Source organism: Ambystoma mexicanum, chromosome 10 (assembly GCF_040938575.1).
Source record: "Ambystoma mexicanum isolate Mex_15411 chromosome 10, UKY_AmexF1_1, whole genome shotgun sequence".
NCBI classification, from domain to species: Eukaryota; Metazoa; Chordata; class Amphibia; order Caudata; family Ambystomatidae; genus Ambystoma; species Ambystoma mexicanum.
Genome location: NC_090932.1, coordinates 647,331,192 through 647,347,750, shown reverse-complemented (window position 1 = coordinate 647,347,750; position 16,559 = coordinate 647,331,192). Strand labels below are relative to the sequence as shown.

Here is a 16,559-nt window from a genome sequence, read left to right as displayed (position 1 = left end):
ATATTGCTCGATTGTGGGGCTCACCCGCACCACCGCGGTACGACAAATGGGTAACGGATGTAGACGTGTGCGTGCCAATGGAAGTGAGAGTGTATACTACAAGGGGGTGCCCAGAGAAAGCGGCCAAGATATGGCAAAGATGGGAAGACAACTAAGGCTAATAAAGAAGAGCCATAGAAACACTGAATGCTAAGCAATGAACTGATATAAGTGATCGAAACGAACTCAAGATCTATTAGATGTAAGAACTATATAATGCATGCAAAGATAAGCCAGATGCCGGGAAGAAGTGTATACCTGTGTGTTTAAATGTAGTGACTAAGGGAGAATTATGTATCTTGGTTGTGTTTTGTTTGTACCTATAAAACAATAAAAAATATTTTATTAAAACAAGTAATAATAATGTATTTGTGGACTAGGCCGTTTTTCTTTTGTAAAAATGTCAAAGTAAAGACGACCGGAGAGACCATAATATGTTTATCATGGAAATTGATGTACCAATAGAGAAAAGAGCACAAATGGCAGCTGGCCCCTTGCGGGTCAGGACAGGGAAAAATAAGATCTACTTGAATAGCTATGCGTTGAATATTTGTAATGAGAATCTTAAACACCTATGGAATGTTAGCATATATAATTGGAAACTATGAACTCTTTTCATGATTTTTTAAGACAAACATTGGATAATGTTCTTTTAGGGACAGGAGCATTTTCAAAAAGATCGAGACAAACGGTTCATTATATACATAAATAATACATAAATATGATTTTTTAGTCATGCAACGTTATAAGGATATTTGACAATCTATCTGTCAAATTCAAAATAGTGAGGCACCTCTGGCTCAGAAGATTAGTTGGTTAAAAACTGCCAAGAATAAGTATAGGAACTAGTTAAAAAGTCATAGGTGCATAATGTTGCAGAATGACGGGGAGGCTATGTTCAGATTGCTGAAACATGGTAACTCACTGTGCATTGAGTAAAAATAATTGCGAGTTATCAAAGCCTGCAATCTTTTATACATAACAATACCACTGTCAAAATAGGTCAAAATCAGTTTGTGATTGCTGTACGTATTTTTGAGTGATGAGTGTTTTAAAATATAGAGTGGCCGTGCCCAGCGGTCATGGCCAAAGGCCATGTCTAGTGGTCTGGTAGTGTTTTAAAATGGACAGGGGGCACAGCTTGGCAATGGCTAAAGGCCATTTTAAGTGGTCTGGTAGTGCTCTAAAATATAGAGTGGGCATGACCGTAGGATGTGGCCACTGGCCATGTGTAGAAAAGAATCTATAGAATAACGAAACTGTTAAAAAGCAGGTTCCAAGCTCTTTAAGATTAACTTCATGTAAATTTATTCCAGCTTAATAGTTACAGTTCCACATGAAGACATTAAGGACATAAGTAGTGGACAGACACGGGCTCCCATCACCCAGGGCCAGCCAGCAGTAACTGTCACTGAATAGAACACTCAACAAGAATATTCTATCATCCACACACAAACATTCCACATGACATCACCAGATACATCACCAGAGACAGGCACGATACATCACACCTCCCTCCTTTACAAACCTAACCTGCACAAAACAAGTCAAATACCACATCAAAAGTACCACCTTCCAAGAACATTCCACATGACACTCAACTGAAAAAGGACACTTCCACAGGCAACCCCAACCAACAAAAACATCACACCCTGACAAACCGCAAACCAAATACCCTCGCAAAAATACTATCATCCATCTGCCTGTTCCTGCCACAAACAAGCAACTGGGCTCTCACCCCATGACCGACCAACCTTGACCTGGGCAACATCACCTACATTCCTGACCACCACACAACTGTTTGGCCTCCTGCCACCTGCCCCCGCCTACAACAGCGCGGGTGTCCAGGCTGCCAACCTGGAATCTCCAGCAGGCCTCTAGACTGCCACTCTAGAGAACTAGGACCTCAAAGTCTCCAAAACCATCAACCACAACCTCACATCAACAGGGAGTACTAACTGGAAACACTGAACATCACTCAAACCAACAGAAACACCCATGGACTCAACACCATAGACACCGCACCATACCAAGATGTACAATCCCTCCAAACGCATTGAGAGCAGTGGCCAAATACTCCCAAAGCGAACATCAGAAACTGGTAAAAACTGAAACAGTATATTTAGCCAGAATGATATCCTCACCCAAGTCAAACTATTGAAAACCAAGAGGCAAGACAAAATCCACAATTAAAAATCACAAGTAACATAGAAAATAATTTACTCAACAGGTATGGACATACCACTCCCACTATAACCGGATCATTACTAGGCGTCCCCAGCTACCCCTTCAACGTCAGCTATCAACAGTCCAATATGATGAGAAGGTTAAGAAACCTTAGAGAAGGCGCTACCTCCCCTTAAAACAACCAACATAGTCGTTCAAACTTTACCTCGCAAATGAGATAAACTCATAAACCAAACACAACTCCAAAGTTAAAAGACAAGCATTCTCCTGTACTGCAAAAGCATGGGCGCTACCCCGCTCTAGAACTACATCCTAGCAGTTCAACTTTTACCAATAACCTAACATGAGTACACCTTTTCATGTAAACTTCATGGCACCATACAACACCAAATCCACACTATAATGGACTTAAAGGTCCATAGCCATTACTAGGCACCATCACAACCTAAATGTCCATAGCCATTCGGGCTGTAAGGAAATCCCTACCAGTCCATGTTGCTTATTGCAACTATGAATGCTGCAAATCCTAAAAAAAAACGTTCGTTTTATCCATCACATAGAAACACATTGATATGTGCATGCTTTACACCAACACAATAACACCTTTTTGCAAACAGAAGTCCATGTGCAAGGTTGCTCTCCACTCCAAACCTGCAATTCCTCAAAAAGATTAAGTCTATCGCACAAACGCACAACTCAACCCCATAAACTGGTATCAAACTTGTAATTTCTAGAAGAAATTATGCCAAATAACCAAAAACACATCTCCATAAAAATTACCTTACCACTCAGTATGTAAGAGATCACGAAATGACATCCACAATTCAATACCAAACTGTCGCAACAGTATCCTTTTTACATTCCACTTCAGATATAACTAGTTTAATTAAGACTGCATTCTAAATATCCCCATCCATGCCCTCCATAATGACATTGCCTGCAAAAGTCACCTTAATTGCTGGCCGCTACTCGACGCCTCACTAGTTGAGACGGAGCGGCATGGCTTTATCACATTGCCGCCTCCTTTCCTGAGGCAGAGGCAACTCTCTGATTGTCCACATCTCTGCCATGCCGATTATAGCAAATGCGGTTTAGGTCCTACAAGTCATTATGTTCTCAGTGGGCTCGGCTCGAACCCTCAGTGAGCCGAGAACTCCTCCTCACTCATGACAACACGACAACTCCACAATGCTTGACGCAATCTGCCTTGGAGACGAAGCCAATACCAGTGCCACGCAAGAATCTTTCACATAAAACCGCACCCAATGCAACATCATTGCTATCGACATTACGTTTCCGGAGACAACGTTTTCCAGATTCTCCGGCTCAGGGATTGGATGCCCAAGGTTTCCTGATCACGTGCAGCGCGTAGGGTCCCTTACTTTAACCAGGAAGTCATGTGTCACTCTATTGCTGCACAGGCCACCCCAGCTTCCATAGAACGGTATTTACATAATACGCCAATAGAACGTTAACAGCAAAGCGTTCCCATCCTTCGCCAACTCCCCAGTCTTCAGTGTGATGTCATCAGTCACAAACACGCTGCGGAGCCGTGCATAACTCCCATTGAGAGAAGATCAGCGTGTCAGGTACCGGTATGGAAATCTTCACCACACATTACCCAGCGACCCAAAATCTAATTTTCTCATGTGCTAGAGACAAAACCAGCAAACCGGACAGTGCCTGTGTCTTCTTCCTTAGCTGTGGGAGACGTTCTAACAACAGCTTAACGTCTCCAACTTACCATTGGGTTAGCTCCCCCTTCCAGAGCTCAGGCTTTAGTCCATGTGAGCACCCTTAAAATTCATAACCTCCAGCAGGTTCCCACCTCATAATGGCTTCCCGTTATGGAGTTTAAGACTCCTTCTGGGACTTGGGTCAAAAGTCACATTCAAGCAAATGTTATGGGGACCAACACTTTCACCGGCCCCTGTCCATCAGCTCTCTATCCTATTGCTACAGAGCATGTCTGGGTTTTTCCTTGACCACCTGCTGGGTCCCAGCTTCCCCACACTCCACAAGTTCACCATGAGCGCTGGTCCCAGGCGACAATGGGGCTTTCTCCCTGCGGCTCCCCTTGCACTGTGGGGACCGTGTCAGGACTTCTTCCTGACGACCCCTTGGGCCCCTGGGTGATGGGACTTACGGTTTCTGGGGGCGGTGTTGTCCTTCTCCATCAGCTTGTCCTTCCTGCACCCCCCGCAGCAGGGTCCTCAGTGCTTCAGCTTGTGGCACGCGTGTTACCAAATCCCATCCTCGTCGCCATTGTTAAAAAGCAGGTTCCAGGCTGTTTAAGATTAACTTCATGTAAGTTTATTCCAGCTTAATAGTTACAGTTCCACATGAAGACATTAAGGACATAAGTAGTGGACAGACACCGGCTCCCATCACCCAGGGCCAGCCAGCAGTAACTGTCACTGAATAGAACACTCAACAAGAATATTCTATCATCCACACACAAACATTCCACATGACATCACCAGATACATCACCAGAGACAGGCACGATACAACAAAAATCCTTCAAATTCAAGGAAATCACTTAAGTTGCAGGAACGTTAAGGTGAGCAATACACTGTAAAAAAAAAACTTGAAATTCAAGGAAAATCTTTAGTTGCATGGACGTTAAGGTGAGACCTTAATGCAACAAAACCCCTGAAATTCAGCTAAAGCCACCTTAACAACTTCATGCCCTCTGTTGCGCAGCCTATGATCACAATGATGACATCACAGATGGAAAGCCGGACGTCATCTGCGTAAGCAGCTATCTTGTGTTCTTCTCCTCCAAATGGAATGCCTTTCATCAATTAGTTCTGTCTGATTGAGAATAGGAGTGGTTCCAAATATATTTCGTAAAGTAGAGGGGACAATAGCCATCCCTGCCTTGTGCCCTGTTCAATCTGTACATTGTCTGACAGATGGGAATTTATAGATAGGCGCATTGAGAGGTCTCCATAATTTGCTCCCACTATGTGCATACATTTGGGACCGAATCCCATATGCTCCAGGATCGCAAATAAGAAAGGCCACTCCACCCGATCAAAAGCCTTTTCGGCGTGTAATGAAATTAATACAGCTGGGACCTGTCTGATCGCAAATAAGAAAGGCCACTCCACCCAATCAAAAGCCTTTTCGGCGTGTAATGAAATTAATACAGCTGGGACCTGTCTGATTGCCACTTTTTCTAAAAGATGTATTCTTCTTCTTGTATTATCCCATGTTTGTCTCCTCATTATAAAGCCTGACTGATATAATCCTATCAGGGTAGGGAGCAATTATTTCAGTCTGGCCGCAATAATTCCAGTGTAGATTTTCACATCCATATTTAATAGTGCTATGGGCCGATAAGAGCCACACTGTGTGGGATCCTTGTTTGGTTTCACAAATAGGACTACCTTTGCTTCCATCACGGAGCGAGTTATCCTCCCGTTCAGGCTAAATGAATAATATAACCTTGTTGGGAAGGGGGACAGCAACTTAATAAATACCTTGTTAAAAGCAGCGAGGTATCCATCTGGCTCTGGAGCTTTATTTCTTGGGAGTGCTTTTATCATAGCCACTTTCTCTTCCTCACTTATATCCTTTTCCAATAGCTCTCTATCTGCTGGGATCAAGTTAGGCATATGTAATTGACTTAAAAATTGATTTAGTGTTGTCGGATCTGGCTGTTCTGACGAGTATAGTTGACTATAGTATGCTGGAAAGACGCTCATAATTTCCCCAGATTCTGTGGCAAGGGAGCCATCACTCTGTCTAATGCTATCTGTATTGTGGTTTGAGATCTTTTGTTTTAATTGCCTGGCGAGAAGTCTATCAGCTTTATTCACTTTAATATAATAACGTTGTTAAGTCCTTAATAGTTCCAATTGGCTCCGGAGTTCTTTTATTTTCTTATATCGCTCCTTACTCTTTTTCGCTATTAATTCACTCTGAGCTTTTATCAAGTAGGCCTCCAAGTCTTTCTTCATTTTGCCTCTCTGTTTTGTCCTCTGACTTTTCAGTGACATTATCTCACCTCTCAACACCGCTTTGAAGGTGTCCTACATATTTTCAGTTGTTGTTGTCCCTTGCGTGCTATTTATTTTAAAGTATTCTTCTATTTTCCATTTTAGTAGATCTAATGAGACTGTATTGTGCATTAATTCACATGGGAATGACCAGGTCTACAAACCACTGCCCTGTTTCCAGCCCGTTAATGTCACCAATATGGGAGCGTGATCTGATAATGAAATCAGGTCTACGTCCAGATCCATTTCCCTCATAGACCCAAGCACCTTCGGTGTCCCCCATATATAGTCAATTATGGAGAATGTGCAATATATATGTGAGAAGCATGTGTATCCTGTTTCCTCACCTTTTTTTGCCTTCCAAAAATCCTTCAAAGCCATTTCTGTAAACCTTTCTTTCAACGTAACTGAGGGTCCATGGCTTCTAGTGACTGCATCCCTGCTCCAGTCTCTCCCTGGATCCCATGCTAGGTTGAAGTCCCCAGTTAATATTACCATGCCAACCGCAAATTTCTCTAATTAAGTAGCATTGTGTGAAGAAACTCTTCCTGTTCCGAGTTGGAGCCATATACTGTTCCCAGAGTCCGCATCTTCTGTCCCATAAGTAGCTGGAGGAAAATGTATCTTCCTTGTGGGTCTACCTGCGTGCCTATTACCTTGGCGCCTAACGTGTGTATGAGACCGATCAGGACTCCAGCTGTTTTGACCTGTGCATTGGCTTGATGTATCTGTGAAAATGGTCTAAAGCGGATACTTGGTCTATCTGCCCATCAAATGTGTGTCTCTTGAAGCATAATGATATCAGCTAGTCCCCTCTTGATTTGTGCTTCTATCTTTTTATGTTTTATTGGTGAATTTAGTCCCCTTACATTGTGTGAGAGAATTCTCAATGCCATTTAGATTGTGTAAAATATTTTAGCTTTCCTGGGCATTGTTTCCATGTGGTGTTGCTTTCCCCGATTTCGTGACCCTGCAGGCCCCACCCACCCGATTCCCTTCACACCAATCCCCTCCCCACCCCCAAAAATACCCCCCCCCAAAGATACCCCAATTGCCCGCCCCTTCTCATTCCTGATCTGGGCTCACTATCCTATGATGTATCCCAAAAGAAATCTTGGGATCCGGCCCAGGGTTCATTCGGGAATAATTACGAGGGATAACTACACCCTCTATGTGATTCCAAAAACCTGGTCCATCCTCCCGGCTCCGTCCGGGCCATTATGCTTCCTATTTCAACATTTCTTTATCTTTGTTCCCCGAGTTCCCCGTTTCCCTCCTCCCCGATTTCAATATAATGCGGGTGGAGTTTTCTCTACACGCTTTCCAAGTCTCTTACCGCTCCTTTCTTCTACTCTCTAGGACCCCTCTTAATTTAGTAACGGGGCCTTTATGCTTCTCCCCCCTCCTCCCACGTGAACTCGACCACTCCCATGGTTTATTCCCCTGCCGAGGAGCTGACCACTGCGTTTTGTTAGTCTGTGTCCTCGTCTCCTATGCCCAATATGGAAAGAGACCTCCAGTGCACGTGTTGGCTCTGTGTTGTTTACCATTCCATGTGAAGAGAATGCCGAACGGAATTGTCCATTTATACATGATGTTTTTAGCAGATAACATTTTGGTAACCGGGCCCATTGCCCTCATTTTCTGCAACGTGGAGGCAGCCAAGTCCTGAAAGAGGAGGATGCTCTATCCGTTAATTGTAATAATTGTCAAACCCCTTGCAGCCTTTCGTATGCCTTCCTTCACCCCATATGAAGTCAGAGCCACCAATACGTCGCTGGGCCTGTCCCCTGGACCCAAGTTTTTCGAGCCCACTCTGTGGATGGGATCGATTCGAATTTCTCCGGTTGCATGTCTGTCATCAAATCACAAAAAGATTGTTGTATTACTGTTTTGAGGTCTTGATCCGTGGTCGTTTCTGCCAGGCTTTTGATTCTTATATTGGATTTGGGAGAGCGGTTTCCTAGGTCTTCCGCTTGAATTTCTAGATTGTGTGTAGCAATGGCGATTAGATCCAGGAGTTTGGAATTATGTCGTACTTCATTTGAGACCTCTGAAAGGAGTCTCTCTGCGACATCCACCCTGTGCTCCATAGAATTAATTTCCCCTCTCACCTCTTTGAGCACGTTTTTCAACTCTTCCTTTAGACTAGCAATTCAGTCTTGAAATGTCGCTGTCATCCGCTCTTCGAGACAACTGTCCTTCAAATTTTCTTTTTTAGGCACCATTTCTTGTCGCTCTTGGGACCCCTCCTCCCCCTTCTGGTGTTTCTCTCTCCCATCCTTGGAGTTCTCTTCCGTGCGTTGGCACTAACACCTTTCCAATTGCTCTCTTCTCATGTCTAGTGATGCTGCTTGGTTAGCTGGGGTTTGCTTCCCCTTTGTTTTTGGCATCTGAAAGGGTCAAACGTCCCCTTGGTTTCTCGTTTACTTCCAGTGCTTTCGCCGATTCACTTGTAGGGCCACACCCCCATCTTGTCTCCCCCAATAGGGGAATCCTCTTTTGTAGATGAGGACCGGGCTGCTTACTTGATATTGGAGGAGTGGAGGAGGAGGGGAATTCCTCTCACACAGTCCTGTCCCTCTGGCTTACACTTAAGTTTCCCCATGGTTGGGTCCCTGGTGCCGGTATGAGAGAGTCTCAGTACAGTCTTGCAGTTGTGAGGTGTGGCTATGTCTGGTGACCTTGCTGTTGTGCATCTGCGGACTACCCTGTTTGAAGGGGGGAGGATGGCACAGAGGGGCAAACATGACTTCCAATGGCTAAGTCCACTATTCCTCTGACCTCTCTCCCAGCTCTGCCTGATGTATTATGCTGGGGGCCGACCCACTCTCCTCAAACGCGCCGCTCCTCCATTACTGCTTGTCTCTGATTGGATGCGTCCTTCTGCCTTGTGTGCTAAGCCATATAAACCCCCACTCCCTGGCAGGTAGAGTGCGCCTATGGGTGATCCCCCAGGGCACGACACACTGGACCCGGCCTCGGTCATGTTGGTGACGCGGATCACCACCACAAGCCAGAGAATGCTGACACCCCACCCCCGGATGGGAGACACCAAGGCAACGGGAACCTACACAAACCAGGATCGGCCCTCTACGCACCTTACAACGCTGTCCTCGTTCCTTTCGGGGCGGTGCTGCAGTCCCCCATTCGTGATCACCTCTGCGAACCTCTGACTGGCTACTCGGCCCCGCTGCTATTCATCCGCAGCCAGGTGTTATGTCAATTTCATTGCTCCTCCTGCGGGGGGGATGGGAGGGGGAAGAGCGTCCCATTTCTATTTCCACCGTAGTCACAGATGTCAGCGGAGGAGGGGGTAAGTGTGTTCCAGTGTTAGCTTCTGCGATGCTTCTGTAGGCCCTGGGCGGAGCACGGAGCCACACCACCTTACACCCCAGCGACCATCTTGGAATCAAGTCTGTATCTTTATTTATTTCTTTGCCACAGGGGACAAGCATGTAGCCCTCACTTGGGTCAGGTGCTACAAGGGCATTGAGATAGCTGTGCCTTCTCTGGTTATTAAGAGTTTGTTTAAAATATTGTTAATATTTCTACATATGATATTATATTGATGGCTTTTCTTTTATATAGTGCGAAAGCAATAATGTATAACATTTTTCTTTTTTTCTTGCAGGCCCAGTCATTGGAGCTTTTTCAAAGGAGCAGCATGATGACTAAAGAAAATCAAATATATTGCTCTGTGTGCAAGAAAAAGACAGACACGGCACTGGTATGGCATGCTTTGCCCATTTCTTTGTAGGAAAATCATGGTTTAGAGAATATGGTAAATTGTTTTCAAGGCTCAGTGGAAGTTCAAGGGTTTGATTGAACTTGTTATGGGCCCTACCGCCATCCCTTTCTCATCTTGAATTGACCCTCCTCCCTAACCCAGATGTCCCTAACCCCAGGTTAGTCGATAGTGAAAATGTACCTCTCTTGTAATGCCTTGTGTAGATAAGCTCCCTCAGAGACTTCCCAAAAACTGTCCCGACTCTATCTAGTGTTTAGTGTTCTACAGAGGTTGGGGTTGTCTCTTGTAGACACCCTGCTTGATTTGATCTTTCCTCTACCACGCAAATGCTCCCCCCATCTGTACTCAGTACTACTCTCCACCTTCAACTAGTCCCACCTCTGATCTTGTTCTTATCTCCTCTACCTCTCTGGTGTCTCTCGCTCCTTCTAGGCCTTGCCTCCACCCTTTGATTTATTTTATTTATTTTTTATTGTTTAAAACACAAACCTAGCTCGAGTGCAGCAGAGCGCTGTACAGAGTGTGGGTAGCCAGCGTTTGGGCTGGCATCTTTTAACAGTAGCGTATTACTGTGAGGTCTGTGCGTCAGTACATGCATCTATTTGAATTAGTCATTGGTCAGGTGTTGTTGAAAGAGCCATGTTTGGAGAGGTTTGCAAAATTGGAGGATTGTGGGGGTATTCTGAGCCGACACAGTGATTGAGTTCCACAGGACGGGTGCATGATAAGAGAAGGTTTGTTTGCGGGTCCTCTCTTTGCAGATGAGTTGTGATTCAAGCCAGTTGGTTGATTTGCTATGTGAGGTGCATGTACCCCAGATATGTGTAGCTTATCCGCCAGGTACACTGGTGAGCTACTCGTGACTGCTTTGTGGATGATACATGCAGTCTTGAACAGTATCCTGACTTGGCGGGACAACAATGTAGTTCGCGTAGGATTGGGGTGATTCAGTCAAATTTCCATGTTCTGGTAATCAGACGAGCTGCAGCGTGCTGGATTGCTTTTAGGGGAGCTAAGTTTGCAGCTGGGAGCCCTGTCACAAGAGCATTTCCCCCATGTGTGCGCAAGACCACAAGGACTTGCACTGCGTTCCATAGGTTCTGTGGCAGGATGAAGGGTTTGATTTTTTCGAAGGGTAGAGATTCTGAGCCAGGCTATTTGGGCCTTGTTGGCTCACTGTTTCTGGAAGGACAGGCTGCTTCCAAAGGTGAAGACTAAGGATTTTGCAAAGTCTGATAGTTGTGGATCAATCCTTCTAGGCACATATCATTGAGTCATTGCTGGACAAGTTGTTTTTCAACGGGTGGACTGATGAGGACAAATTCAGTCTTGCTGGGTTTAGTTTGAGGTAGGCAGTCAACATCCAAGACTGGATGATGGGTAGGTAATCGCGAGACGAATGATGTCCTGCATGCTATTTACTTTCATGTACAAATGAGTATCGTCCACGTATTGGTGGAAGGCTACATTGGGATCTTTGAGGAGAGTACCCAGAAGCTCCATGTAAAAGTTAAAAGGGATTGGTGAGAGAATGGAGCCTTGTGGGACTCCATAGGAGGCCTGGAGTCGGTTAGAATACAACAAGTTTACCTGGACAGCCTAGTGTCTGCCTGAGAGGTAGGAGGTGAACCAATTCAGGACAGTGCCAGTGAATCCCATCCTGTCATCAAGCAGGGAGAGAAAGATGTGGTGGTCGACGATGTTGAAAGAAGCCAAGAGGTCAAGGAGGACGAGGAGGCATGAGTCGCGCTTATCCATGATTTGGAGGGCATCAGCCACCACATGGATGGTAGCTATCTTAATGCTACATTTGGAGTGGAACCCTAACTGATATAAGGCAGGCCTCCAGACAAGAGGGTGCCGTAGAACCTAACTGCCACATCGCTCTCTGGGTTAGTTCAAAGCGGGCAGGTCATTATGAGGCACATCATCGACACTTGTGATGCTCACAATTTACAGTACTTGTCCCCCACCCTCATTGGTTAGTCCCTATATACATACGACCAGTCCCCTATAGTACCACAGTCAATTGGCAGCATCTAATCTACTCAGGCCGGTAACATGTAGTCTTCTGCTCTGCCACCTCAGATTCTACTTGCATGGTTGGCGGGCCTCTGGGAATGTCACCCTCCGCACGGGCCTAGTCACGTGGTGTGCACATGGTCATTGACATGAGGTCAGTGGATACTTGCAAGGTAAATTGGCCCTTCTGGAATAAAGAAGCACTTGTCCTGATACCATACACACAGGTGCCCCCACCATGCCCCCCCAGTGTAGAACTGAATTTGTTGGCATCACCCCTCCCACCCCGTGGTACAAATCACCGGACAGCTCACCCCTTGCACCCTCCTTGTCAGCTGCCCCTCCATTTAGCTTCACCTGGGCCTCCTCAGAACCATACTAATCAGTCGAATTGTGAAGGATTTAAATGTTCTGTTTTTTGGACGTTTGGCAGTTCAAATGGGATGACCATCATTCGGGGACACTAGTGCCCTAAATCTTGGCTGGGTCTTTTGGCAGCTCAGGAACTCTACCCATGCTCCCATGGGTTTGTTCTTGAGGACGGGCGCAGCCCTACCCATGCTCGGCCATTCACATATCTTTCTGCTTCTGCGGACCTGCAACACAATACATTTGTGTTTTGTCTACCCAGCCTGAAGCCCTCCTTGTTTAGGAGGAGAAAGTGATTCGAGACTCTTCGCCATATTGCACTGCTACTTCCCATCCCGGCCTGTGGCAGACTGGGCTTCACTCTAATATGGCGGTGCTTCAGTATTTCCCGCAACGGAGACCAGGGTTAGCCATTACAATATTCTTCAATGTCTCTTGGCTATTATATTCTAATAGCACACATGCACACAGACCCTATACCTGGGACTCCTTTTAGTTCCACTACTTGCTAGAAAAGTTCCTTACACGTCACCCCCCTGCAATCGCAGACGTCAATTTCTGCATGCACTTAATATATTTTCCTCAACCTAAATCACCTGGGGTGGGGCCACGGGAGCTGAACGTGCATGACAACATTCCCCCCTTTGGTTAATCATCCATTAACTAACACAGCTGCCTTCCAATCCCTATACTCATCATCCTTGGGCACCTGCACACAAGACACAGGCTCTCCCCTGCTTGTGCACATTTCCCTGGGGTACAGATGAGGTAGATGCACCCCACAATCACCTGCTAGGTCGACCCAATGCTCTCTGTGTAGTCAGAGTCCCCAGGGGATCTAAGGGTCGGTCAATTCTCACCATGAAAGGTTTCTTTGAATCATCTGTTTCAGCATGCCCATCCTTTGTATTAGGAAGGGCCATACCTACCCCTATCGAGACCATCATCATAGCACTGTTCGGGATTGTCTTTACGTAGCAGCAGAGTGTCATTTGGGATGTGCAGAACATCACCAGCAGGAGTACATGATAAGGACCAATATCTTCACCACTGCTCCGAGCCATGTTGGTGCCCACGAAAACATGGGGCCTCATTACGAGTCCGGCGGTAACCGTGCCGGAAATTCTGGCAGGTTACTGCCGCACTCGTGTTACCATTCTACCTCCATGATTGCCGGAAGGACCGGGGCATTACAACCCCGGTGACCCAGTAATTCTGGAGGCGGAATTCTGTTAATCCCCATTACCATGGAGTGCCATAGGACTCCATGGCAATGGGGAAGTGGAAACACTGGCACCATGCTGTAATGGTGCTGGTTTTTCCATGTCCGCCTGCAGGCGGGTGGTGTTAAACCTGGCAGTAGTGACACCTCCCACCTGCAGGACTATAATCAGCCGATCCGGAAAGAACGGTGGTGGCGGATTTACCACCACCGTTCTTTCCGGACTGGCTGACTCGTAATGAGGTCCAGTTGTGTCGAACCAATCTTCAGCTTCCACTTCTGCTTCACCTTCCATGTCTGTCTTTAGCTTGTGAAGGGCCCCTTTGATGTGCGACAGGGACTTGGTTTCTGCATCATTTTGGGGGACGTACGTGAAACACGATATTCCAATCTTTTTGCACATGGCCGTGTGCAGGTCTAGAATGTGCCAGTTCTAAAATGTCATCAACCACGCATTTTGCTCTTGATCGCGTTCAGTCCTTGTTCCATGTCACATGCCAACTGGATCATTTCCCACCTCACGATCTGGAGCCATTTGGCGTTGCTTGCCATCTGGACCCCTGGTAGCATAAGTGAAGCGAAGAAGATCTCTGGCTTGTTGTACAGAGATACTTGTCTGGAAATTCTTTCAGCAGTTTGGAGGAATCTTCGGACAGAAGATAGTTTGATCACCTCTTCTGTCTTCTTAGTGAGCTGTTCTTTCTTCTTGTCGGGGCTGGGATGGGGGTTGCCTCAACTTTATCGTGCCATACTTGGGTGCTGTAGTTAGGTGTGCTCAGGAACTATAAGGATGGCTGAATGTAGGGTCGCTAGAAAACATGTCCCTCTCCATGATGGTGGGACATGCATGTAAGCCTGCTGGCCACACACCCAATAGATGTCCATGAGTGCTGCTGTGCCCTGCTCAGATCAGGAATTAATAATGTTTTGTTGCACTTGCTGTTGGGTCCCAATGGAACAGTTCCATGTTCGTAGAAAACACAACTTGTATTCTTCTGCCTCCTGCAATTTCACCAGCGTTTCCTTTGTTTCAATCCATGCGAGTTTTAGAACATATGTGGCCCATTTAGTGAAACAGTTCTTGTTGACATTCCATATCACTTCTTCGTCGAACCCCACCAACCCCCCTGCCGTGCAGCTCACTACCTCTTGTTGCCATTTAATTGATATGAACAACACACCGTCCATCTTTAGCAGTGGGCGCAGCTTACATTGAGGGCCTTTGTGTTTTTTTTGCACATTTCTCTTCGTCTTTATCAACATAGTCTGTACTCTGTGACCCTGGAACAAGCAGCCAACCCGACATAGCACTAGATTTATAAAATACTGGGCATCCAAGGATGGCATTCATGGGGCACTAACATTTTGGGTGCCCCGGACACATGGGGGACCAGAGAGCAAACATAGCAGGTCCTAGTCGACCTCTGCTTCCCCAGTGAGCGCATGTGACTATAGTATGTTACTAAATTCTAGATGGTGCACATATGGCATTGTATCGAATATGACCCCTTTATACAGGTAATGTTCTCTGTCTTTCGACCACCCCCTTTTACCTTGATGTTTCCATTGCCATGTGACTGTGTCAACTACCCACGTCCTTTGTACATTCATTAGACCAACCCGGAAACCATCATTGTGGACAGTACCATAACCAGACTAATGTGAAGGAACTTTTGGGTCGATATCACTTTATGCCTCCGCGACCTGGTTAATTGCAAAAATGTGCGCTGTCGCATTGGTGTGTCATAGAACGGTGACTTTGCGTTCCTCGACTCCGTTTGTTAAACTCAAAAAACAAGCTGCTGTAACTGCACCATATTACTGCGCCAGAAGAAAATAAGGCTGACCATATGTGTTTCCATTAGAGTTAAAAAATGACAGAGAGAAAGGGTGGGGGATAGGGGAGTATGAATAGGGGTAGAGAAAATCAGAGATATACAAAAAATGAAAAATTATTGAGTAGCTGTGATGAATCCATTTTGTGCTAAATGTGCAGTAAGGTAAAGGGTCCTTTCTTACCCAGCATTGTTTCTTGTAACCATTACTGAAGATGTAATAACTGGGATCAATCCCAACTGCGAGGTAAAAGGATGGGGGAGGGAGGAAAAACAGTGGCGGTTTTTATCATTAGTTATACTAAGTCTGCTCATTACGTTCAGTTTCAGTTCAGACCAAAAGATCCTGATCTTTTTGTGTCAGGGGGCAAAGCTTGCACTGCCCTTGGCTCTATATAAGTGAAAATGCATTTTTAGAACCATTCAGGGTTCTTGTTGCTCGCGCTGCCCATGGCTCTATATAAGTGAAAATGCATTTTTAAATGCATTTTTAAATCCATTGATTTAAATCCATTTATTCCTTTCTAGTGACTGTCCACTATCAGGACGTACAATGCCTAGGCGTTTTTATTTCTCTTTTCCTATTCTAAAACAACGCCCGAATACCTTCCAACATGGCCGACACTAACGCATACACTTACAGACAGTCCCAATTGACACAAACAAGGGACCAAGTTACCAGGAAAACCATTCATTACATGACAACAAGCTGGGATCACAGCTCTACTTCGCCACGACGCGGGATGCGGAAACGACATTTTCAGATAAACCCTGGGGTCTATGGTAGCCCACCCACCCTCATATCCAATCGCATCTAGATGCATTAATTACGATACGCACGGTCGTGTTAATACAGTAGCGCTCTTGCCACTTATGGCAGTTCACATTGAAATAAGTGTTTAAAACATTGTTTACACACATGAGTGCCAATTAATGACTTGTTTAGATACCTAAGTGCAATTTAGCATGCTCAGAAACTGTGCACCTCAATAAGAACTTCGAATGGATTCAAAAATGCATTTTCATTTACATGGAGACAAAGGCAGTAATTAGTAACGCACTTGCCAGTTCATGGCTTTTAACATTCAAAGAAGTGCTAAAAATATTCATACACATGAGTACTAAACA

At 45.5% G+C, this 16,559-nt stretch overlaps 1 protein-coding gene across 6 annotated transcripts in view; it reads left to right on the top strand.

Annotated features, from left to right (window-relative positions):
* Window positions 1-16,559, top strand: part of LOC138491615 (ubiquitin carboxyl-terminal hydrolase 48-like) — a 1,427,336-nt gene that overhangs the window by 896,832 nt on the left and 513,945 nt on the right. For all 6 annotated transcript variants that reach the window (XM_069618241.1, XM_069618240.1, XM_069618239.1 and 3 more), the window contains one exon: window positions 9,867-9,962. In XM_069618241.1, coding sequence (XP_069474342.1) covers window positions 9,867-9,962 — 96 coding nt within the window. The remainder of the gene's footprint in view (window positions 1-9,866; window positions 9,963-16,559) is intronic.